At 40.8% G+C, this 25,890-nt stretch overlaps 1 protein-coding gene across 1 annotated transcript in view; it reads right to left on the reverse strand.

The window, feature by feature from the left end:
• Positions 1 to 644: 644 nt before the first annotated feature.
• The window catches only part of JADE3 (jade family PHD finger 3), a 43,667-nt gene continuing 18,421 nt past the window's right edge, over positions 645 to 25,890 (reverse strand). The window contains exons 4-11 of the mRNA XM_010727003.3: positions 19,656 to 19,813; positions 17,642 to 17,832; positions 15,356 to 15,567; positions 12,840 to 13,007; positions 7,948 to 8,064; positions 7,056 to 7,529; positions 4,974 to 5,091; positions 645 to 3,226 (exon numbers count right to left, since the gene is read on the reverse strand). Coding sequence (XP_010725305.1) covers positions 2,328 to 3,226; positions 4,974 to 5,091; positions 7,056 to 7,529; positions 7,948 to 8,064; positions 12,840 to 13,007; positions 15,356 to 15,567; positions 17,642 to 17,832; positions 19,656 to 19,813 — 2,337 coding nt within the window. The 3' untranslated portion in view covers positions 645 to 2,327. The remainder of the gene's footprint in view (positions 3,227 to 4,973; positions 5,092 to 7,055; positions 7,530 to 7,947; positions 8,065 to 12,839; positions 13,008 to 15,355; positions 15,568 to 17,641; positions 17,833 to 19,655; positions 19,814 to 25,890) is intronic.

The raw sequence follows: 25,890 nt of genomic DNA on the forward strand, positions 1-25,890 counted from the left end.
CAAAATGCAAAAACACAAAAAAAAAAAAATTGACAAATAAGGTTAAGAGGTAATACTTCAAACAGTTAGCCACCGAACACACAATAAAAACTAGCAAATGCACTTTGGGAACAATACTTGAGAACTACACAACCAAGGGCTCCTTCATATATCTATTAAAATCACGTAAAAATTAGCAAAACCATTGCCCAGGAATGAATAACCCCAGAAGAGCAGAAACATTGAGTTTTGCTGAAGCACCATTTTCCTCGCCTCCTCCACACGCTGCTGGCCACAAAATGACATGAACACTTTGCTCACCTCCCAGTGCAAGCTCCGTGGAATTTCGTGACCAGGAAGAGGATTGCTAATAAATATCGAAGGAGAACTTAGAGAATCAGAACTGGAACACAAATGAACAAACATCTGTTTCCTTATTCTGAACGGCCCATGGCTTAGAACACAAAGCATTTCCCTTTAAAATAAAATATGTAGAAACCTAAAATGCTACTGTATATTTACACCAAAAGAAATAATTTTGAAGATACAGCTCTAGAAAGACAAATTACACAAATATACATAAAATCAAGAAGTGGGAGGGAAAAAAGAAAAAAATAAGATGCGTGAAGCAAATAGATTAGAATTGCCAACTATACTGGGTTGTATTTTTTTTATTATTATTTCACTACAGAAAAGTCCTCCAGCCCTGACCTGCTAGTCCTATTGCAAGTAGAGAGATTTCAAAGGTTAAACCAAATCTAAAAACGTTGCTGTAATTTCCTAAACAATAAATTAAGATGATGAAGGAAAGCAAGCTGTTGTTTGGGTTCTGCATAGTCATCTTTATGGGGGGGCGTGAACCTTCCTAGACAAAATGAGCCCTCTAGGGACAGAGGGTGCTGCAGATGGCTGGAACGTGCAGCACGGCTGAGAACAGCACAGTAGTTTTGCCTGGAAAAGAAGAGATTTGTCTCTATTCAAACAAAAAAATCCCAGATCACATAAACAAGCTAGAAGGGGTTTCCCCTTGTTTCTCACTTTCTCCACACTGGTTGAAATTTAAACACCAGTTAACAACTGGCTTTAAAGCACATGCAAAAAGCTTTAGTTTGGGAAACAGCAACTGATCCAGAGGTTGAAAAGCAGCTTAATGGAAGCAGTAAGTTTTCAGCAATAAAAAACATACTCCAGATGATGACTGGCTAAAATTTTACAGTCCTAGATGCCAGAAGCAGGGCTCTTAAGCCCACATTTAGGCAGCTAGGGTTGAAATTTTTTTGCCTACGTAAAAAATTCGGACAAAATTATTTCTAATTCAGCTTATTTTAAAAACACCAGGTACAAATACCTCTGTACGTGAAATCTCAATTTCAAGAGGAACCTGGCATCACTGGTGATTGCCTAAATGTAAGTGTCAAATAGCATTTTTCTTTGAAGTAGTACATCTACTCTTGTAAACACTATCCACAAAATTAGCCATCTGTACTTGTTAGCTGGGTAAAATATTTACAAGTGCATCCCACAACAAGCAACTATGTACAGAGATTAAAAAAAACTGAAGTACTACAAGTTGTATATTTACAAAATAAGCAAATTATTGTGAAGAGAAACACAACCCTCAGCAGGAGCGGGGAGCAAGGGCACAAGAGAGGTCAGCAAGTTTGGCAGCTCCAGCGACACCTGCTCCAACTTCCACAAGGAGCCTGCAGACACCCCTGCGGCTGGAGCCCCCCTCCCGCAGGACGGCAGGGGACCGTCGCTTAGTAGTCGCTTGGGCCTGATCCAGCAGAGCGCGCCGGTACGTGCCTGGGGAGCTGAGCCTTGAGTTCTGGGAGAAATCAGCGGGACTCAGCACAGGAGTAACTCTAACACGTACCTAAAGTGCCTTGCTGGATCAGAGCCGCGCTGCAGGTGCCATAAGAATGCGGTTTCAGTGTCTCCATTCGCGGTTCCTTGCAACGCGCCAGAGCAATGCAAGGACTTCTCTAATGCCTGTCCACCACGAGACTGACATGAGGTGGACATCTGGCCTCGCACACGTGCTGGCAAGGAGGAAGCAGTTTCCTGAATTTACGTAAGGATCAACCACTTCATGCTTTCCCAGATGTTCAACTCTAACAGAACCCATCAATTTCTTCGTGACTTTGCAATAGCTCGGTTAACCTTGCAAAGGCCGCAAGCCAATTCACAGTTGAACAGAACTACTCTGATTTCACTCCCCTTCCCATCTCCCGCTGCAGTTCTTCCTAACGTAGCTCCTGTGCTGTTTTCTGGAACCTGTGGATGCTGAGCTTTGCACTGGTACACCAGAATACACAAAGGCTGAGTTACCCCTTGGGGGCTTCTAATCACCTTTGTACCGAACTGTGAGAAATCATATTCTTTTTGTTTCTATTGTGACACTCTCTTCCAAAGTCCTTACTTGGGCTTTCTCTCTCCGAGCTACTCCGTCTTAGCCTCATTTGCTCTTTATTTTCATCGCTTTCCGCTTCAGAGTCACTCAGCTCCAAGTCGGGACAGTACCCATCATTGTCCTGGTACGGAGCCCCTTCGAGCGTCTGCTTGCTCCACAAGCGTTCTTTTGCTGTGAGCCTTCTCGTTGGCTTCTCACAGCACCGCAAATCTTCCGTTGTCCTCACCAGACTGTTAGTGGCCTCTTTAAAGGACCGGCTAAAGTGTTCGATGGTGGATTTTCTAAAACCACTCTGGCTGGCCAAATGAGCCGTCAGCACAGACTCCTGTTCAAAGGGCGTCTGGCTGGAGCTGTCCCTCTGGCTCACGTCGCCAGTCCTGCCCATCAGCCCATTGGATTTGGCCACCAGCCGCGAGCCATCCTGCTGCAGCCGCCCATTCCCGATGGAGGACTGTCCGTGCAGAGCAGCCTGCAGTGCCAGGGGCTTCCCTGATGGCTGGCCCCGATGGAACTCTGGCATCTGCACAAGACCAGAGTCCTTCGCCTCGCCACGAGGCTTGCCTATCCCTCCCGTCACAAGCAACCCATTACTTCTGGTGTCGTGCTGATACCTCGGGTAAGATTTGGCTTTGATTTCAAATGCTTCCTTTGACATCGGCACGCTCCTCTTGCTGTAAACAGTGCTGTTGTTGTCAGGAGAGAGCGGTCTGTTGCCTGGCTTCAGTGAGTTATTTTTGCAATCTCCTAGTGCTGATTTGGGCATTTTTAACTTCAGGGTGATCCTGGGAGGTGGGTAGAACAGTGTGTTCTCTAGTGCACTTGTCAGGGTATGGCCTGCGTGAGAAAAAGACGAGGAAGCAGAAGATGAGAAGACTTTCAAAAAAGAGGTAATTGCTTCTTTATCTGTAGGATTTTACAGACTATGAGAAGGTCATTCAACAAGAAGCATTTGCAAACAAATACTGTGAAATTATGTTAGGACATTAAAGAGAAGTCAGGCAATTGAAAACAGCTCCATATCACTTACCAGCTCAGCATTTAGGTACGCATTTTATAATTTCGATTAAAAACAATAACGTGCTCTTTCATGGGGCTTTAAGCCAGTGAATTGAAGCAGTTTTGAGACACGACTGAAGTAGTTCCAACAGAATTATAAAAAGCTCATATCCAGCTTTGGATAGAGAAAAGACAATGCTTCAAACTGAGTTGCACTTTGGACTTAGTTCAGTTCTCTGCTTTGTTTTATAAAATTCTCTGTTTTAAAGCTCTTTTCACTCCAATATATTAGTCACTGTGATATAATACGCTTGCATCACCACTGCAAAATAGCTATCAAAACATTCTAACAAGCTTTAAAAAGCACTTGGCTTTGTCTTAGTAGACATTTCTAATAAAATCTCATTACACAAAACCAAAGTGCGTAAGAGTACTGCTGCTTCCACCAAGTATTGTAGAGTCACAGAATGGCCTGGGTTGAAAAGGACCACAGTGATCATCCAGTTTCAACCCCCTGCTATGTGCAGGGTCACCAACCACCAGCCCAGGCTGCCCAGAGCCACATCCAGCCTGGCCTTGAATGCCTCCAGGGACGGGGCATCCACAACCTCCTTGGGCAACCTGTTCCAGTGTGTCACCACCCTCTGAATGAGGGTGTGTCCTAGTCTCATCTAAAACAGTTAAAAAACAAACAAAAACCTGTCAGTACTAACAAAACTTATCCACGATCCATGGTTCAAGAGTAGTGGAAAAACACAAAGCTTTCGCTCTAAGTTGGTTATGGAAAACACAATAAGTATCTTGAACTAACATGAAGATTTCTATTTCATGCTGCAGAAGCAATTATCTTCCTATTAAAAAAAAAAAAAAATTGCACCGTAATATATACTCTTTCTCTTTCCAAATCATAAAATATCACAAATTGGAAGGGACCCATAAGGATCACTGGGTCCAGCTCCTGGCTCTGTACAGGACCACCCAAAGTTGTCTTCCTCAGTTCAGGACACAGATTTAATAAAAATTAAGGGTGGGGTTTGTTTTGGTACAAAGCAGTTACTATTCATTGTTAGAAACAAGAGTGCTTAAACTCTTTTTGAAGGAAGTTTAGTAACTGCAGACCACAAGCTAAGAAATGCCCCTCCATGACACTCATCAAGTACTCAAGGCAGTGTGAGAACAGCAATTCCTATCAGTCACTTTTCCCTTCTGCCTGAAGAAATTAACTACAGCAAGCAAAAAACTTCTCAGCTGGAGAGCAGAGCTTGCTGTGGGGAAACAGTAGCATGAAACAGCGGCCCAATGAAGCAAAAACCTAGAGATCTCCATCAGTTTCTTTCTGCTTCCTGGGTGCCACAGTAATTGGAAACTAACTGGCATGTGGCAGGAGCATCTATGGAATAAGAAAAGATCCAACTCAAGATTTTAAAAGATCAGTCTTTGTGGATGTTGCTAAATTAATTAATGGCATATCCAAAGAAAGGTTTTAAAGGCAGCTGTCAAACATTAAAACACTAAGCAGAAATCTAATGGAAACTTTTTTTCCAGTTTGTTGCAACTTATAAATATTTTATATTCATATGATTACCTGCAGCAATTTCCTGATTAATGAGCTGAACTTGCAAATTGAAGACCTGTTCATGTACTTTACTGTGAGACAGCTTCAGTTTCTCTCTCCTGCTTACCATGTAGCAGAGATTTCTTACCTGCAGAGAAATAACAGACTCAGTATAAAATTAAAAAAAAAATAATCCTGACTTAGGAAAAGTATTGGATCAACAACAGAATTACAGAAACATTGTGAGCAAAATCCCTTGGCAAACACCTCATGAATGTTACTGAACATATGTAACTATGAATATAAAACAAATCCTGCTTTTTTTTTTTTAATTGCCAGTTTACTGAATGCCTTGAATATGTTTCATGAGGCAGCAGAATGTATTTTCATACATTCTTCATAAAGAACAGAAAGGGAACAAAAATCCAAAGGAAAAGCACATGATCTGTACAGCTTGCTTGTTTGAAGCCTACTTCCACCACACATTATGCTGGGGATCTTACTGCAGTCAATACTCAGTTCTCCCAGAATTTCCTTGCAAAATGTTTCACAGAATGATTTTTAACAGCTAAATTTGTTCATTTCTCCTAGGATTACATTAAAAAGTAATATATATTTTTTTTTTCTTTAAACAAAGCTACTCAATAGAGCTGGCACATTTGGACTGGAATTAACGTGTAAATCACCCCTAAAAGAACACAGCAGCTTCTTGTGCATTTTACACATTTTTGTTGATTCATTCAGCAGTTTATTTTCAGACTCCATTGCAGTTCTGCACATATTTCTGCTTTCACTGTTGGAGTTAATAGCAATATTTCCACCTAGCGTAACGAAAACAGGAAGAGATGAAGAAAGTTGTGTTACAGACCTGAAAAAGCCTGCAGAACACAGAAGCAGCACAGGGGCTGGCTGAAAGATACTTGCCACGTGTACTTCCCCCCAACACTTAACTTGAGCTGTTCAGAAACTGAAGCCTCTCTCCCCAGAAAGTAAATTCCAAGATTCTCAAATTAATTTTCACCTAAAGACATATCTGAGTTGGAAATCTTATGATGTGGGAATTCAGAAACTTTGAGATAGATTTCAAACTACCAAGCCTCTCCACTCAAAGTAAACACATCCATTTCAACACAGTCAGATATAAACCAACCATTCTTCGAACAAAAAGGAAAAGCTTGAAATGCTTTATTGAGAAAGCAAACAAAAAACCCCTTCCATTCAAAGCATGTTATGTATGTATAGAATATATACATACATAACATATTTAGGTAGGGAACAAATTCCTGCTCTGGATTTTACTCAAGGACTCCATCTTTTCCGAATGCTGGCTAGCTGATAATCTGGTAAAGAGCCAAGCTGAATACTGGTAAAAAGATCACTTCCTTTTTACTCTACTCAGCAAAGCCACAGGCAGTGCTAGGATGGTGGGTTGTTTTCCAACAGCTAACTAACTGTAGCGTCCTGGGCAGCTACGTGCAGGGAAAGTGTCCAATTTAAGAGCATGAGATGTGATTCAGCCTTCCCTTACCTAGGGCTAGCTGACAACAGCACGCTGTCAAAGAAGAGAGGTGAGTAAGGGGCCTGAATCAGGTGCCACAGGAAGCTGTCTGAGCATAAGCCAGCATCCTTCTTCTTGTGTGGAACCAAACAGCCTCTACAGTAGTTAACCCAGGACTTCATCTAATTGCCCTGAAGGGCAACAGACAGAAGGTCTGTTTCAAGTTTTTGTAGAATCCTAAAAATGTTAAAATCACACTCACCAAAGAATACTTGGTGCTTTACCTAGGCAAATTCAATTTATATTGAAATCAAAGAGTCAATGTTCAAGTGTGTCTACTGTGCATGGGAACAGACGTGTTACATTATATAAAGGAGAAACCTCTAAGCAAGGCAGGAAGCGTGGTGTTCACAGTGGATCTCTCACTGAACTGAAAAGGGACAGCTCTTGAAAGTCTCTGCAACATGCAGCATACCACCAGAATGGGGTTCAAGCCCTTACCTTTTTATTATTATTATTTCATAAATCATCTCCCTGTGCTTCTCTCATCCCCACTTCTGTTTGGACAAAGCTGCTGCTCACTTGCACATCGTTTTTACCAGTTAAACTCTTACCCTCTCTAGGTCTTGCCTCAAATGCATGAACATCCTCATACGAGTATGAATGCTATCTTCTTTTGGCTGCACCAAGCCATTTTCTTCATCCTCCTTGGGAGGAAACAAAGGTTTGTTAAAGTTACTTTTCCGCTTTAGTTTCCAGTAATTGTAGATGAAGTCTACAGCAAGTTTAGGGAGGCCCAGTTCTGCTGCAACATCCTCCACTTTAACCAGTGAGTAAAACTCTTCTTCCAGTTCCCGGAGTTTCTGGGCTCGCAAACTGGTTTTCTCACTCTCTGTTTGCTTCTGATCTGTTATGCTCTTGGGATGTTCATCAACATCAGGCAGCGAATTCTGTTTGTTCTTGCTGTGCTTTAGACAGTATGACTTGAATTTGACCTCATCCCCATCATCCAGGATAGTCTTCATCTCTAAGCTATGCTCAAAGGCACAGGTGACATGAAAGGCAGTGATGCAGCTTTTCACTGAACACTGCAAATGAAAGACATAAAACAAGAAAGTCACTAAGAGTAGTAGCAAACTAGGAAAAAACCATAATTACGTGAAACTTCGTCCCTACAAAACCAAATTTAAGTACCCTGAAGAAGTCAGCTGATATTTCTAAGTCAGAATCACGTGATTTGTTATTTTTTCATCTGTGAACAGCATTCAGTGAAAAGATCAATTTCTGATCCACATACTAACAGCATACTTAATGCATCTCAGCCTCATTCAAAGGAAGGCAATTGATAGAAACTTCTCACTCTCTATGCTGGACTGCTTAGGGAACCAATTTGTTAGCAGCCACAATGATATGGATAGGGAGCTATCCAACAGTTGTTTTCACTGAACAAAGTTCAAAAACCTTAAACATCCCCATCTCAAGAGTCGCAGGAAGACAAGTACATACCTGAATGCAAGCACCGGTTTTCAGTTTGCATAAACTACACACTAAAGCCCATCGACTTGGTGGAATGTGAGAGACCTTTGTGATCGGCTCCATTCTTTCTGGGCAAGCAATACTAACCTGAAAATAAAAAAAAGCAGTTATCAAGGCAATAAAAACAAGCTCTCTACTAATACCAGAAGTACAACTGCAAGTATGACCACCATTTATCTCATTCAGAGATCTCTGTGTACTCATACTTCATAACAAGTGACTTGAGGAGATTCCACATGAACAAAACAATATCGTGGAATGCAATTAGTTTAACCTGATGGCTAGAAATCATCATTTTTCAGAACATTTTAGGCAGCTACAGCATGCCTTGTTATGAACCATTTAAGAGACTGCAGCAAGTGATAGCAAAGTTTATTCCCTTTCAATTCTGTCTACCTATCCACTGTGATAGAAATGTATCAGCTGTCGTCCATGTTGGGAAACTAAGACTGTCCTCTATTACTTGGACACCAAAACAGATGAAAATTATCTCCTTAGTCATTCCCAAGATGCTCCCGAGCAATAGGATTTATCCAAGGGCAGAACAAAATTAGTCAGCTCTGAGTGATCAACATGCAGAAGTGGGTCAGTAACCAAATGGCACCATGGTCAGTAACCAAGTGGCAGAAGACTTTGGTGAGATAATTGCTCTGCCCCAAGAATGCCAGTTTCCAGAAGCTTGGATTTTGGATGCTTGCATAAAGATCACAAATCTTTTGAATATAGTGGTTGTATGCTATGGAGGGCTACCTGCCTAAAACAGAAATACAGTGCTTAGTCTAGCTAGAAAGATCTCCATGCTTCCCAGGACAATTCACCTGTTTTGCCAGTGATGGGATAGGGGCCTCTTTGCAAAGGTACTTCAGCTATCGTCTGATGCACATATTAATTTTAAAACCTGCTTAATCCCTGATGAAGAAAAACTTGTTTCATCAGACCTCTTCTGTGAGGCAGGCATATTCAAAGATAACAATGCTACCTTTATCAAGTCTGAAAGTCCAAGCTGCTATTCTCAAACTGAGTATTTTTGATACTCTCTCTTTCCTATCTTTTTCACTGTTTTGAGCAACAGACAAGTAGGTGAGAAAGAAAGCTTTGCAAGAGATTACTCCATTCATTATTTTTGCATTTTAGGAGGTTGATTAGTAGTTTGTAAACCAATCACTGAAAGTGACTCCAATAAGATTTGTTATATAACTTAAACCAAGCCATATTTTGTGGAATATGCCGAGGTCAGCCAGTGTTGTATGGCATTCCTATTTAGCCCAGTGACAAGTGTGTGCACCTGTCCCTGATCTATAGCATCCAGGAGGCCCGTAGCAGCTGTACTCAGCCTTCTCTTTGGCCAAAACCAGAGTCAGAAAAATTCTTGGGGAAAAACAACAGGACTTTGCACCTAAAAAATGGGGAGGCAGTATGTAGTGTCCTCATCAGGTAGAGATGAAGAATAATTTCATTTGTTGAGGACTTCCTATAAATCAGCGGGAAAGAGACAAAGCTGTCCTTGAAACTCTTGAATGGTTCCACAAATTCAGGTTCAGCACTCTTAAATGGCAAAGGTAGCTTTTCTGCTTCCAAATTGACCAATCCAACTTGACCCTGCTAAGAACAGAGCTGGTTACAAGTTGTACAGGTATTTCTAAAATAACATTGTACAAACACTGACCACAAATCTTGTTTCAGTTACTAGAACAGTAGGTAAGATTTCCATCGGGAATTAACGGGGTTGCATCAATTTGCCATGTTGCCTATATTCCTTTCAAAAGTAACCTGAAATGTCAGTGATTTTTTTCTGTAGGCAGTTGCACCAGCTTTTCACTGTGCATACCAGCAGGAGATGGAACTCACACATATCTTCTTGTCACTCTTTGCCCCTTTTCATCCTCTCCCTGCTCCTTCTCCAGAAATATTTATGTTAGAAATATTGCCCATTCAGCTTGTAATGCTACCTGTTTATATTACTCCACTTTGTAAAAACACAAAGAGGTGCTTAGAGTCAGGTGCAGTTTATTTATCCTGGCCTCATGCTGCCTGCATGTTTCTAATGTTCAAAGAGAGGATTCAAAGCAAAGCCTGTTTGAATTTCACTGTTCATGAGGGATCCAGAGAGCACAGAAGCCAACCTTTTCACTTCCCAAAACCTTCCATCCTGAGATAGAAATGACCGCCTGCCTTAACACATAGCTTCTCTTTCATTTCTCTATGTTGTGTCCAGTTACATTTTGTCTGCCATACTCTGAAGAAGTAACAGTGGGACAGAGTGAGAACAGTGGGCTGTTGAAGCCTGCTCTTTCCAATTTACACACAGAGCTGACATCTCTGTTGTCACCCTGCTATCTGCTGCTCCGCTGATGGCCTGCCACCAGCAGCTGTGTGTTAGCAGGCAGCGATCCGCACCAGTGGCTGGGGAGGCACCCCAGAAGCTGGAGCACAGCCACTCACAGCAGCGGCTGAAGGCGGTCATTTGTTAGTTCTGCAGCTGTAGCAAGGAGAAATTACTATCTGCTTCAGCCAACAATGCACTGACCGAGGGAAGACGTATCTGCCCTCGGTCATCTAAGGCAGAGAAATGAATTTCAAAACAACGTAAATTTTCTGATGTCAAAGTCTCTCCCTTTTTTCCAAGAATATCTTTTAAGAAATCATGGGAGAAGAGACACATTTACACTAACAGACAATGCTGGCAGAAGAATAAAAAGGGTAAAAATCAACAATGAGTACACTTTGTAAAGTAAAAACCTTCTAATGTCCCAAACAGCTCAGTGAGGGTCAAGACAGCCTTCCCACACCATCAGCTCACAAAGAGGGGAAGGCAGGGATGAAACAAAACAAAACGAAGCATTCTAAGAGGGTGCTGAATATACTGGTGATGGGAAATACCTGGTGCATCTGCCTACAACAATGCTAGCCTACATTTATGAACTCACTCAAGTCTATCTTGGATCTTTTACCACAAAAGTATGGCCCATTTTCCTCTGCTCTCTGCCTTGCTCCATTTTGTTAGGGGAGTGGTGGGGAAGTGGCAGCGACTTTATTATTTGTTTCTTTGTGGAGTGTTCCAAGGGAGTAAACATTCTTCCATAAAGTATTTCAAGGTCTTGAAAACTCTGACCCTTTCTAGTCTCCCAGAGCACATAAAGCCATGGTGTCTCTCCAGATAAGAACCCACTGTTTTAGCAGAGATTCTCAAAAAAAGCCAGGCTTCTCTGGTGATGGAATTGTAGTTCATTTTGTTTTAAAAGCACCAGGTGCAGAAGAAGAGGCTGAACAGATCCAAGAGGCATTTCCCACCTCTCCTGGCAGGTGCCACCTCCTTGCTATGCCTGACACACTTGGCATGGGCACAGAGGGGAGGAGGTGCCTGAGGCCTGGAGCCATCGACTGGGCTGTGGGAGCAGCTGGATTCAAGTTCTCCCACCTGGGCAACTCTGCTGGCTGCTCTCCCTCAGCCGGAGGGAGGTGGGCAGGTTAAGAAGGCAGCAGGTGCTCCCTGTCCCATGGTCAGCTGCTTTCCAAACCTGCCAGTTCATCTCCTGCTGGGGAGAACATCAAGGCAACCACATGCAGAAAGAACGTCTTAGGAAAACCAGTCTGCTCAGAGCTAGGACAGCTTCCAGCCAAGGCACTTTAGAAGTGCAGGAGGAGAAGGCAGGAGACTTTTATTTATTTATTTTAATCTTTTGGGTTTGTTTTTTGTTGTTGTTGTTTGTTTTGTTTTTTCCTCTGCTCCTTTCTCCCTAAAGGTGGATGAGACACCGGATCTACAAGCTGGCCTGAAGGGAAAGCAAAGATAAGCCCACTGATAATCAGATATATGCCTGACAGAAAGCTAGGAGTTGCACACCGCATCTGGCTGCCATATTAAAAAGACATCCAGAATCTTGACGTCTTCTTTGTGAAATTTTGCAAACGCAAGTCCTGGCTGCTTGAGAGCAGAAAGTTTGGGAATAAGGCACCCCTCAATGTCATAGTGCCAACAGATGTGGCTGCAACCTCACACTATGTCATCCACTCTAAGGGATCTGCGGATCTTACCAGAAAGAAAGCACAAATATCATTCTGAGTACAAAATTAAACACACACGTCCTCTATACTTGAGTGACTATTTCAATTTACAGAATTATAAACAATGCTAAATCTGATTCAAAATAGAGGAAATATAAAGTTTCATTATTAAGCTCTATATACGAACACAAGCATCAATCTAAACAGTCCTTTCTTATAAAATATAACATAGAAGAAAAAAGCCTCATCTCTCCACCATTCAGAAAAACGTCTGATTTTAGTTCAAAGAACTTGTCTACAAACATCTCCCCACCTTAGAACCCATCCAATATATCATAGAATCATAGAATGGCCACAATGATCATCTAGTTTCAACCCCCCTGCTATGTGCATAGATATCATCCAATGATTATACGTGATATGTATCATCCAATATGCCTGGGTTTTTGTCTAAAAAATAAAAAAATAAAAAAATAAAAATAAAAAGACGTATTCAGTGCAAATTATACACCTAACTGAGAGCACACAAACTGATCAAGAACTAAGGGACACAAGGATGCTGCATTTGTGCAGTGAGTACTGGCTTACATCACTAAACCTTTCCAGCAAGTCACTCAAATCTCATGATGACACCATGAAGAGACTGCTCAGTAAATGGGGAAGGACAAAGAGATTAATTAATTAATGAACATGAGCTGGACTCTCTCCCAATCTTCAACAGATTCTGCAGACTCACCAGAATAATGTCCGTACAGATACCTTAAATCATGAGAATGTGAAAAGGTAGAGGAAGGAACACAGAGAAGGCAGAGCAGGAGATTAGAATACAAAAGAATGAGGCAGAAATTCAGCTTTACCTCTGGAATCCAGAGAGCACAGCTCACATGTGCCCACTTGGTCCCTGTTCTGGTGGCTTTCATTGCACCTCCTCGTTTTGGACACAGGAGGCACTGAGGATGTATTCCCAGAACACAGGTGCGGCACAGCCAGCTCCCTTCGGGGACTTTCAAGATTCCATAGCATGCCTTGGAAGAGAACAAGGATTGAGATCATTGCACTGATAGCATTTTATATCCAAAGATTAATTCTCATATGGCATGAAGCTTTCAAATCCTAAAAGTACAGTTTGCCCTTTACTTAATCTTTCTTTAATTTCTTTACCTTAAAAGGAGTCAGGTGATCAAAGAGATTGACAACCTCTTAAAACAAAGCCTTTTCATGCCAGTTTATTTTTAAAACATGTCTTGGTGTTATTTGTTCTTGTATGAAACAGCCATTGTAACTGAACAACACTGGTGTTACAGCCTTCACCTTTGCATTCAGTGTTTTTTTAATGTTTCTGAAGCAAAAAACAGGCATCTCTTTAAGCTCACAGTCTTCTACTATTAACAACTTTATGCTCTAACATTATTCTATTCAGATGTGAAGTGATAAGAACTGGTTGAAGAAGTGATAAGAACTGTGACATTAGATTACTTTTGCGGTTACAGTTCTGAGAACCGTTTGTGACTTCAAATATTTATATATAGTATTGCCTCAAAAATTACAACAGTATATACTGAAATCGTGAGGTTCTGCTTTTTATGCCTGTTTCCCTAAGGCCTCTTAGAAACTGACAGATTTATTAACTTTTGCTAAGTTTGAGGATAAAAAAGTAAAAAGAAACTTACATTTGCTTTCTAGTTCAGGTTCCTAGCAGTTCTTAATTAGCCAACTATACCTGCACTAGACACATCCTGCTGCACAGACACACGTATTCAAGCTGGCCACATTTGAAACCATTGATTTCAATCCACTCAGCTGCCCCCAATAAGAGCTTTATCAATAAAGCAGATTTTAAAGGAAATAACACCATTCCCAACACATACCAGGGAACAGTGACATTGAAAGCCTTGACAGAAGAAGATTATTAGCTATAACCCAGTCTCTTAGATTCAAATCTAGTACAAATTCTCCATGCTTGCTTTCCCAGCCTTCTGGTTATAGGATCTTGGTACTTAATGTGAAGAGATGTCCAATATTGCACAATCATGCTATGCTGGGAGAGAGTGAGTTCCCTGAATGAAATCCTGCATTATGAAAGCATCAAGTCAGACTAACCTAAATGTTACTTTCATGTTTGACTGTTGCAAAGGCCCAACAGGGGGAGCTGTAATCTAAATTTTACAAAATATTTTTATTTCCTGTTAAATGGTACATTCTCACCAATACTTTATATTACCAATGAAGAATCACGGAATTGCAAGGTTTGGAAGGGACTTCTAGAGATCATCGAGTTCCAGTGGCACTACACCAAAAGATCACTTTTAGGAGGCTGGAAATGGACATATACCACTTCCTAATTCAATTCAGCTAATAAGTGGAGGTGGTCTAGACTAGCAAACCAGTATCTTAGCAATCTGAGCCAGCATGAGAGAGCACTGTGAGGGAGGAAACCTCTCACACTCCTCTGCATCTCCAAGCGGTGTGCTGACAAACAGACCCAAGGCTGCTTGGTGAACTAGAGCCCATCCAGAACAAAACCTGAACTGATAAATATTTTGGTTGCTTGTTTGCTGTTATGCTTTGTTAGGATTAGCTCCAGCCTAGCTTCTGCTGAGCAGGTCCAGATCTTGTGGCTGGGAAAGAGGCAGAGTTAGAAGGCAGCAGACCATCAGCTCCAGCTCTGCAGGCAACCCTGAGCCTTGTGCTGCAAATTCCTCCATATTTTCAAGGGGCACAAGCAGGGGCTGCCTCTGGAGACAACAGCCCAGCTGCAGAATTCCTTCTCAAACAGGATGCACTAGAAACCACAGGGCTCAAATCCACTTAAGTTATGAGGATATCTCTGCCTGATGAGGCTGAGTTGGTGCAAAGTCCTGCCTACATCTGAAACACCACAAACACGAGCAGCATTCAGACCAAGAGCACAGCTCTTGCAGGTGCTTGTGCCCTCTAAAAAAAATCAGTCTGTTAAAGCATCTATACACATGGTTTCAAGTGGTTAAATTTGGAGCCAGTCAACTGAGGAGGGAAATGCCCCAGCTGCAAAACAAATCTTTTAACATATAGGCTGCCAGCATTCTCTGGCCTGTTTATTTACAAATGCAGGTTTGCTAAGGATGTGGAGGGGAACTGTTTATGATTGTAGAGCAAGTATTTGCAAATCCAGACAACGCTTTCACGTTACAGCTAGACTACACAGACTATGCTCGGCCATTTATCTGCTGTAATTCTCAAGAGTACAAAACTTGAACTTGGTATTCTACATCACCCTTCGTATCCAGAGAATCACAAAGGTCTCCAAATTAACATTTAATACTGATTCAAATTCCACGCTTGCCAAGGTAAACAAAGATGACAGGACAGCGTCAATACTTCTGCAGGCACTGACCTGATGGACGCAGATATTACACTTGTCACAAAACACCATATCGTTCCCATCTTCACTGTCAGGAGACCGGCACACATCACAGATGACATCTTCATCATACTCTATACCCAGACCTTCTTCAGTCTCAATAGCGTGATTCATATTCTCATGACAGTGTCGCTCCAGCACTTCAATAGTTTTTTCCATTGTGTTTTCATCCAGGGGCCCGCATCCTACAATGCAGAATAGGGAAAAGGGAAACAGAAAACACTCAGATGCCTCTGACCAAGTCTGAGAGGCAGAAAAACAGGACAACTTCTAGCAATTACTGCAGTACAAGCATTACTTACATTAAAAATAAATGAATCTTGTTTCCAGCTCACTTGCTAACATTACCTTTACGTCATAAATACAAATAGAACTACTACTGGAGTAAAAGTTTGAGTTGTACATAAGACTACACGTTGAAAAAAGCACTACAGCATAAAAGACAGCAGCTTCTATAACTTCTTGCTTCTCTCATGCAAGTCTGCCTCCAACTCCATCATTCTAGGAAACACTGATGACTTTCCACATCATACACAATGTTCTTTATTCTGAAGACAAATCCCTTAGCAAATAAAACTTACCAAGTACACTTTAAATGTTATGAAGATACAAAAGTTGCCATTACTCCTTGAGTAGCCAGCACAATGGATATGAAAGGAGCTCTTATCCATTTTTTTTATAAAACAGTAACAAAATGCACTGTTAGCAATCCATGGCACCCATTTACTTGAACACTATGCCTGCTATACACACTTACCACTAATCAAATGTAGTGTAAGCAGATCTACTTGAAAGGATTTGCTTTGAGATTGATCCTCAGCTTGCAGCTTGCTCACTCTACAATGTTCACAGCGACAAGAAATCTCAAAGTCACATCCCCTCAAAAACATCAGTCACAAATGCTGCCATCAGCTATTGTACAAAATTTACTTAGACTAGCAAAGGTTGGGACATCCATGCAGCACTGATACCAGAGGCTAACACCACTGTAACTACTGGATTATGTACAAGAATACATGTACTAATATTGATTTCTTGTTACAACTGATAAACAATGAGACGGAAAATATAAATGACTGTTGATACAAAGTGCTTGTTATTAAACTGTTTTCTCTAATGCCAGGATATTTTTTCACTCCCCGTATATAAAGAATCAGAATAATTCAGGCAGGCATGGACCTCAGAGGGATTCAGTCCAGCTCCCTGCTCAAAGCAAGATCAACACTGAATCCAGATTAGGTAGCTCAGAAACATCTTTAATCAGATCTTGAAAATCTCTGTGGTTGGAGACTCCAGCCCCAGAAAAGCTTTGGTTTTGAGAACAGCACCCAATATGTCTAGGAAACTTGTCCTCACACCTGCCTTTAATATACGTCATTTGGCAGTGGAGCTCTGTCACGAGCTCCTTCCTTTACCACGTTGGTGTCCTGACACATCTGGTGTCCTGACCACGTTGTTTTCCTGAATGCCTGGATGATCATTCTTGGGCTTGGAGGAGATTGTCCTTAAAGTTTTGCTAGCTCTCTCCAGCAATTTCACCCTTCAGAGCTGCCTTGCAGCAGCAGATCCAACCCAGCAGTTCCCCAAATAATAAGAAGATTGTTCTTCTTAAGTCCAGGACCAGAAGGCTACTTTCTCTCCTTGCTCCCCCCGAGATCTCAGTTTCCACTATTTCATAGCTGCTACAGCCAATGCCACCACCAATTAACTCATTCCAACCAGTTCTTCCTTCTTCATGAATAGCAAATTCAGGAGATGTCAAATAACTCTTTTTTCTACCTGTCCTTCATCAAGAACCTGCACTCATCTATGGAAGAATGTCAAACAAACTATCCCATCACAGCTTGGCTAATCCAGCAGCAAAACCTAATTACTCCTTTAAGAAAAAGGCATGTTATAGCTCCTCAGAACTCTGTATTTTGCAGCAATAATATGCTCAATTTTTAAAAATGGAAACATCTGTTTTTCCTATGCAAAATTTTTAACCTTTAAAGTCCTAAAACTAATTCCACCTGGTGTTGGCTTTTTCCCTCCTGTGTCAGTCTGCAGAAGTTGCACATAATTTTGGATGTGAAGAAGTTTTAAGGCACAAAAGGCAAAACAAAACACTAATTGAGCTAGCAATTCATTTTCAACATTCTATAGCTTTGCCATTATCTCATTTTTGTTAGCATTTCCATTCAGTGCTCAAAGATCTTTAAGAAATCTCCCAACAGAAATTAACTGCTGCTTTAAAAACCAGAATGTGTTGTGAATTACCCATTTCAGTAAGCTCTTCATTTAGTTCCTGAAGCCAAAAGATGTCCATATCATCCAAGTCATAGCGACACACAGATTCTGCCAATTCCAAAATGTTGATGTAACCTGGTTCTGTAGGTTCTTGGCTGGAACAGTGGATATACTTCCTGGGTCGTGTATACAGTACTTCTTTCACCTTTTCTGCGACAACCCTACGTATGTAAGGTAAAAAGGAAACACAAAGTTGGCTACAGCTTTTTAAGACTCAGCCTTGAAAGACATAAAATATTTGTTACCAATAGCATTTCACATACTTTAAGTTAGCCTGTAAGTGAAGCCAGAGTGGGTAGACACGATTCTATAAATGTCATTTCTTCACATAAAATATGTTTAGGTTTGCTATGTATACAGAATCATTTTTAAAATGCAAGTTTGTGCATAATATTTTCAATTTAAGAAATGCTACTAGAATGATGATATGAATGTTCTTGAAATGTACAGAAAGTATCATGCACAAAACCCCCTACAATCTTGTCAACTGATGATCTTCAAGACACCAGCTTTCTCAGGAAAAGCTTGATTTATTCTGCTGCAGGCAGTGGGGGAGGGAAGAGGAAGATGCTTGCTCTTCATTCGGGTTAAACAGTCTACCACTGTTTTACAAATGACACTTTATCCATGCTACGTAAGTATTATTTTTGTTCTGCAAGAACGATTTTGTTGCCAAGTAAAAATGTACAGTGGAAAAACAGCTAAAAATCATCCAGGAAGTAAGGGAAAAAAACAAAACAAAACAAAACAATCCTAGTGTTTTCAACCTTTCAATTATTTTGTGAGTTAAAACTTGGTGTTTGCCTAGTACACTAGCCTATGGGAATGGAGAGACTGACCCCAGCTAGATAACGTCAATCTTTCTCTGTATTTAGTTCAAGAGGCCCTGCATGTGAAAGGAAACCAGGGAGATACCAAATGGAACGGTGCCATACACGAGAAGCTCTGCATACCTTCCAGAGCTAGCCCTCCCCTGAACCAGGAGAAAAGAAAAGCTGAAGGAAACAGCAAGAGGAAGAAAGAGGGAGCAGGCAAAAGTCAAGCAGTATCCCACGTAGTTCTAACTGGACAACGTGCATTTTCAATGTTAGCACTATGTTCTTCTGCCACTCTTCTTCATGCCTTCACGTCACTTACTTTTTTTCTTGTCCTCTTGTGAGTTTTTCTGTTCTCTGGTCCAGCCAAATCTATAGCAATTTTTTTTTCCTCTAATGTAATATTACTGGCATGAGATGCAATATATTTATTTTAACAACTTGGTACTGATAATAGCCTCAGTGGAAATTAGATTATGCTGGCACAAGCACTTTCACTGGACAGCTAATTTATTTTTGTCTCAAAGCCCACCCTGGCACGAATACTTCCATGTTACAACACACACTTCTACCAGAAAGGGTTGCAGGACTACACTGTTATGTTTTCCTGGTCTAAGTACAATGTGAGAGGATGGAAGATCTATCTCCTGAAACTGAGATCATTGAACACGTATAATGCTTACCAGCTATTTGTAGAAAAACAAAGCAGAAAGAATTAAAACTTTGGCAACAGAAACAAAAATTACATTACACAAACAAGTGAGTAGCTTTATCAGGTATCAGTTATTACTACTGAGTGGCTTCATCTTACTTTATATAGGGAAGCCTTACAAGTAACATGAAAACAACACAAGATTTGGGTTTATGTTTAATTTAACTTCTCACACTCAAATGAGAAAAGTTTTATCCACGTGACTCAACAAAAAATAAATTCCCTTTTTAAACTTTAAACATAGATACTTGTTGTACGCAACAGAACCACATCTGAAATGCCACAGAAATGTTTTCCAAATTGGTCTATGTGGTTGAAAAGCAAGCGTGGAGGCTGCTGCATTCGAGATTTAACTATAACAAGGAAACACCAACTTCACTTAGACCATCACTTTTTGACAGACCACCTTCTCTGAGTTGACACTCTGCACACACGCTCTATGTCTAATTGCTGTTACCTGAGAGATGGCTGCGGAATCGTTTCTGGACTGGCTGGAACTTGGACTCCTTTCTCCCATTCCTGTTTCCACGTGTCCGCAAAGACATAATATTCATCAGGATTAACATGGTGAGAATCCGGTAGTTTCATGGCACTAATGAGATCCTTGCGGAACACCTGCAAAGAAAACCCAGGGAAGAGAAAGGCTTGAGGAAAAAGGGTAGCCCAGAGGAAGCAGTAGATGAAGCAGTAGATATTTTCCTAGTTTGCACTGAAACAATGCACATTCGCTGATAATTTTTTGAGAACTGCCAACACACAAATACATTAATTTGCTGTATGACATGAAGTTTAAGCTTCTTGTCAGAATCATGGTGCTGCTCAAAGTCTAATCAGAAGGAAGAAGGTTGTTTCAGGTAGCCAAGATGAGGAGGAAAGGAGGCCTGTACCTAGTTTACTACTTGTAATACCATTTTCAAACAGCTCATTTTACTTGCCAGTCTGCATGCTTTATCCTAACTCAGGTACAAGGCAAGATATATCTATATCTATATCTATAGGTATAGATATTTCCCCTCAATTAACCTGCCTTAAAATGCCATATTCCTCACAGGCTAAGAACAGTTGCCTTGGCAAGGTTGATATATAGGCACTTGTTCACCTCTAAGCCCATCTGAAATTTTAGCGGTCAGGATCTTCAAGATCAAAGATAAACAGCTGCCAAACAGTATCAAAAACACAAACTCTGCATTGCTCTGTACAGCGATGCTACTGCTGCAGAACAATCCAGCTCAGAACCTTTTAGCAAACCTATCAGGTGAAACATGCAATTGCATATCACCACAAATCTACCTATGAGAAGCCTCTAGCTGTACCAGTCAACCTCTAGCTTAAGAAGATTATGTTTTTAAGAACACGGAACCATTATCAGTTGTCATAAAGCTTACTTAATGTAAATACCTGTCAAATAGAGGTGCATGAAATTTAAATAAAGGGCATATGAATCCCTCTTTTGCTGTTTGATTGGTTTTCGTTGTTGTTGGTTTTCTTTTCTCCCTACTGATACATTGCACCAGTTTAACATTCATTAAAGCAGAGCAGTGACTGTGGCTTGGTGTTGGTGAGACGTCACAACTAATTAACGGTACTGTCACAATGAGAAATCAAATCTTCAAAGGGTGATAAAATGAAAAGGAAAATATCCCTGCAATAAGCCGTGGAAGGTTGAACTCCTTCTTACTAAATTTGGTTTTGTAGCGAGAATAGTAATAAAAATACTTCAGAGCCAAATATCTTAATGCACCCTTTTCAGTTTGACAGCATCAGACCACTTAATATCTACTGCAAAAATTCTCAGCTGTTCTTGGAAATCATCAAATTAACTGCTACAAAAAAAAAGAAAAAAAAAAAAGGCACTATGCTTTTAACTAGAAACAAGTCTTGAAAGAGGCTGCTGGTAGCTCGGAGCACAAGAGTTGCTTCATTACATGATACAGCTGCATCACTCATAGACAGCTGGGAGCTCAACCTGGGAACTCAACAGTATAGAGCAACCAGCAATCTCCTGAGGCTTCTGTATTTACTACTAAGGAGTATCTGCTTTGCTTTACATCAGACTGTTTACTGCAAGCCTCTGTCTGCAGCTCTTCAGGTTTTAGAGAAAACAAGAGCGAAAGTGAAAAGACCATAAGCACCCATTTTTATCCAAGCAGAATGTCTACACGTCGAAAATAAAATGTGATGTGTTCTACACCATTTAAAAGAAATTTTCATATTCATTGCTATAAGTAGAACTAGGTTTATGAGGAACACGAATGTGGCACAGTTCCATAGAAATCCATGAGGAAGAAATAATCCAGTGAGAAATTCTATGACTGGTTTAATCATTAAAAAACATATTCCTCACACCTTACCTAAGGTAAAGCACTTTTACAAATTACCTTTTCAGTCACTGAAGAAACACAGGAGAGGCTCATACCAAACCCAGTGTTTTTCAAGCCCTGAATGAAAAACGCTGTGAAAGGCATTAGTATTCCAACTACATCGAACTACATTGCTTAGCAGCAAATTCATCTTCTGATCATCCATTATGTATGTGAACTGTACCATCTCTATTTTTAAAGCACAAAACTTGTGGAGCATGAACTTTTTTTTCCCTATGCCTGACCAGTCCAGTACCATGTAAGCAACACAAAGTTCTCTGCTTCAGATTGCTACAATTTGTAAATATTGGTATCACTGAAGGTAAAAGATTTCATCAATATAAACGTAACTGTTGAAACCTTAAAAAAAACAAACTCAGCTCAGATTTCCTAACAATACTTTCCTTGCTTTTCATGCTTAAGTACAACTGAGTATTTCCTGCAGACACCCGGAATTGTCATAAAGACATCCCAACCTGCAGCTCATCTCATTTCTCATGTCCTCACACACGGCCAGTCTTCCAGCAGGAAAATACTCTCAGAGGACAACGATTCAAAACACATGTCTTTATCACTCGCTCTATACTGCGTTCTGGAAGTAAACCAAAACACCCAGGGGACCCAAAGAGAGCTTTCTTATCAATCAAACAATTTTTTACTCCAGCAGCCAGTTCCTAGGCTAAGGTCTGGGCCACTCAATGAGGAGCAGACACGTACGTTCAGGATTTAGATAGCCAGCTTCTCCTCCCAGTTGTGACTTTTTGGACTCTTATTGCCTCCATAAGGCACTGATCAGTCCTACTGATAGCACAGCCCCTCCTCCTGGCAGCAGCCACCCTTACTTCCCCAGTTAGCCCACACGGGCAGCAGCCACTTGCTGGTGGCAAGCCAAAAGCAGTTACACTTCTCAGTGTACACAATGCACAAGCCTTCAACTCTGTTTCAGCATCATCTGTAACAGCAGACAAATTGAGAAGAACTGAGTAAGGAACACACCTGGCCTAGGCAAGCAATGCCTTCCCACCCCTCTGGTAGGACACACGGCACTTCATGAGGAGGCCCTCGCCAAGGGGAGCTCCGGCACTAGAAGGAGGCAGGTCACGGCCGGTGCGCACAGAACAGGAAACTGCCCACCCACCAGAAGCTTTCGCAGAGGTTACTGTGTGACAGGGGGATCGCTTTTACATATTTTTAGCAATTGAAAGCCCTGCTTAGCACTCGACTATTTGTTCTGAACTTCATTTCATTTAGCTGCCAAGAACTTCGAAGCTTCAGCTGAGAACGGTGCAGCAGTTAGCCTGAATGAAGTCAATGAAAACAGTGTTTGCTTGTGTCACAGAAATAATACTAAGCATTTCATGAAGAAACTCTAAAATGTTTTTCACACTTTAAAGCTGAGACTCAAATCTAGAAGAGAAAACCTTGCTCTTTGGTCAAGTCAAGCTTTTTGCTCTGCAGTAAAGTCTGATAAGATTTGCTCAAGCAACGAGAACTCAGGCACCTCTAAAAGATGCACTGCTGTCTCTGGGCCTTTAAAGCCTAAATCCTACACAAATCCTCCTTAATAAGCATGCTCTGCTCCTCCACCAAGCACTTACAGTGACACTGTAGAGCTGTGGATGGAAAGACATGGTTCACGTGTCATGTTTGTTTTTCAGGCTAAGTCCTATTTGGAAATTATGCTAGAAGAGCATGTGCAAGGAAAATGAAGCTCATAGAATCAGAAGTTTGTAAACGCATCACCAGAAGCTGTTCACGACTTCAACATGAAATCTATGAAAATTCAATATACAATCTTCCTCACACGACCCTCCCTCCTGTGCTAACTATGAAAAAATCAATTCTGTCTAACAAAGAACATCATTTGGTGTGCAGTATACTTATCCACCAGAGATGTGATGGAGGGTACAAGTAATGCTGTAAAGAACTTAAGTGAAATATTAGCACCCAAGACAGAGATCAAGTCTTCACCATACAACAGCCTTCTACAGCCTCTTTCTTCAGCAAGCAATGCAAATACTGGATCTGCACAGAACTTCAAGAACATTTTGCTACCACGCAATACAAATCTAAAGCCACATTTTGAGAAAACAAAAACCAGAACAACAACAAAATTCCAGTAAACTGCAAAAAAAAACAAAAAACAAACAAACAAACAAAAAAAACAAAAACCCCACAGTAAAACAAGAGTCAAAGACCTATTTCAATTCTCTTCTATAAGCTTCTACTGACACTGACCTCACTGCTCACTCACCGCATCCTGCCCAAATGCATGTGGTCCAGGAGAACAGACTGGATCATCTCTTTGAAACAGCAATAAAAATGGTACTTCTTGTGACACTGAGCTTTTAAGCATTTGACCACCTATTACTAAATTCCACGATGGTAAGACCACCGGTGAGAAGCACACATCAGAAGTCTAAGTGATATACATGTCAACCACTCTGTTGCTGTTACAATCAAAGCAGGATTTCTACTGGATTGCATCTAATTGCTTCATGCTAAGGCTTCCCCTGGTGCCTGGCAGAGCCCCTAAGGAGTTAGCAGCATACATTTCATTGCCACATACTCGCTACCTAGAGACAGAAGACCTTCTGTCTTCTGAGACAGAAACATAAAATATCCATTCTTAAAAGGCAGAATGCCATCCCCCTGCCCAAAGTCTGCCAGGAGAGTACCCTCAGAAATACCCTCAATATCCTCTCTAAAAAGAGAAAGCTGAAACGGCTAGGCTCTTTCTGACTTTTGCATCTCCTTTACAACCCTAAGGTGAACTACAAAATTCCAGTTGCCAACTATTCATACAACAGCAGGCATTTTCTCTAAAATGTACAGTAAAGTACACGTGAGTTTTTCATCTTTTTGATTATTTTTCAAATTCACCTTCAGAAGAATATTTTATGTTTTTTTATTCCAAAGTCACCCATAAGCACCAAAGCTTATTCTACCAGTCAACACCTCCAGCAAAAAAATAACAACATTTACAAAGCAGCAGTTTATACCCAAAATCACCACATAAATAATAACACGGAAGCTAAATGGTACTAAGACCTATTACACGTGTAACATAACCACACCGTATCTGAGCACAGATAGTCTCATCTAATACATCTAATCTTCATACAGATGTTTGACCAAGTCTGCCAAAGGCTGCCTATCTACTGAGAAGGAAGCTGCAAGGCGCACACCACTTTCCAGAACTTGGGCTCATCTTTCCAAGGTTGAATTATTATTGTTAGAACACTGCAATCTAGGCATTAAGTCTCTGAATTGAGGCACTTTATTAAAAAGGAGTGTGCCCTATTACAGACAGTAATGAGTAGGATGTTTTTTTTTTGTAGCAAAGCAAATCAAAAGCAAAATAATTTAAGAATGAAAATGAAACTACAGTTCCAGGGACGTATACTGACCAGACTGAAAAACTAATGTTAGAAAAGCTAGGGCAGACAGGTGTAAGAGTAGCATTAAACTTGGGCTTCTCGAACATCTCAATAATTTGAACAAGTTCTGCAGTAAATCCTAATCTTCAAACTCCCACTCCCAAAAACTATTTTTATGTATCATCCAAGACTCGAGAAAATGAAATATTGCACCTTTCAATGGAGCAGCCACAAGTCTTCTGAGCCTCCTTTACAGGTATATACAGGAAAAGTCAGGAAATCAGACAGTAAATCAACCACACCTAACATCAAGTCTCTGACAGTATTATCTCATGAGCCAGAAAAACGCACAAGAACTGTGTAAGAACATGCCAGGTTTTCTTCAGACATAAGCTTCGGATTTAGGGATTAATCCTAGCAATCAATTTTTCAAAATGGTATTAATTAAACAGATATTTAGAAAAATCTGTACTCGTTATCATCTGTTCAATTCCTTTTATAATCATGTTTAATTCTCAGTCTCAACAACTTCCTGTGGCAGATGAGCTTCACAGTCTAATTATATGGTGCATGCAAAAGGATATCCTATTAATTGCAACAGACTTCTTAACTTCTGGCCTCATTCATATTGTCTCGCCCTTCCCAGTTCCTCCGCCACAAAGACAGGCAGGACTGAATCCCTACCTCTGCTCTCTCCAAACCATTTATACCTAACTGCTTTGCCTACTCATCCAGTTCCAAAAGTAAAGCAGCTCAGCTTTTGCATAAGCAGGCTCTTCCATGCCCTTATGCATTCTGGTCACCCTTTGCTAAAAGCGAAAAGATAAAAAAAAAAAAACAGCAAGGTTGCATTTCTGAGGTACATGAAAGTATTGTATGTTCTTCTTCAAAATCAACTAACCCACACAGGCTAAAACGGAGCTCATCAAAATGCACAAGGCATGTTGACCAG

The sequence above is a fragment of the Meleagris gallopavo genome, chromosome 1 (assembly GCF_000146605.3).
Source record: "Meleagris gallopavo isolate NT-WF06-2002-E0010 breed Aviagen turkey brand Nicholas breeding stock chromosome 1, Turkey_5.1, whole genome shotgun sequence".
NCBI lineage: Eukaryota > Metazoa > Chordata > Aves > Galliformes > Phasianidae > Meleagris > Meleagris gallopavo.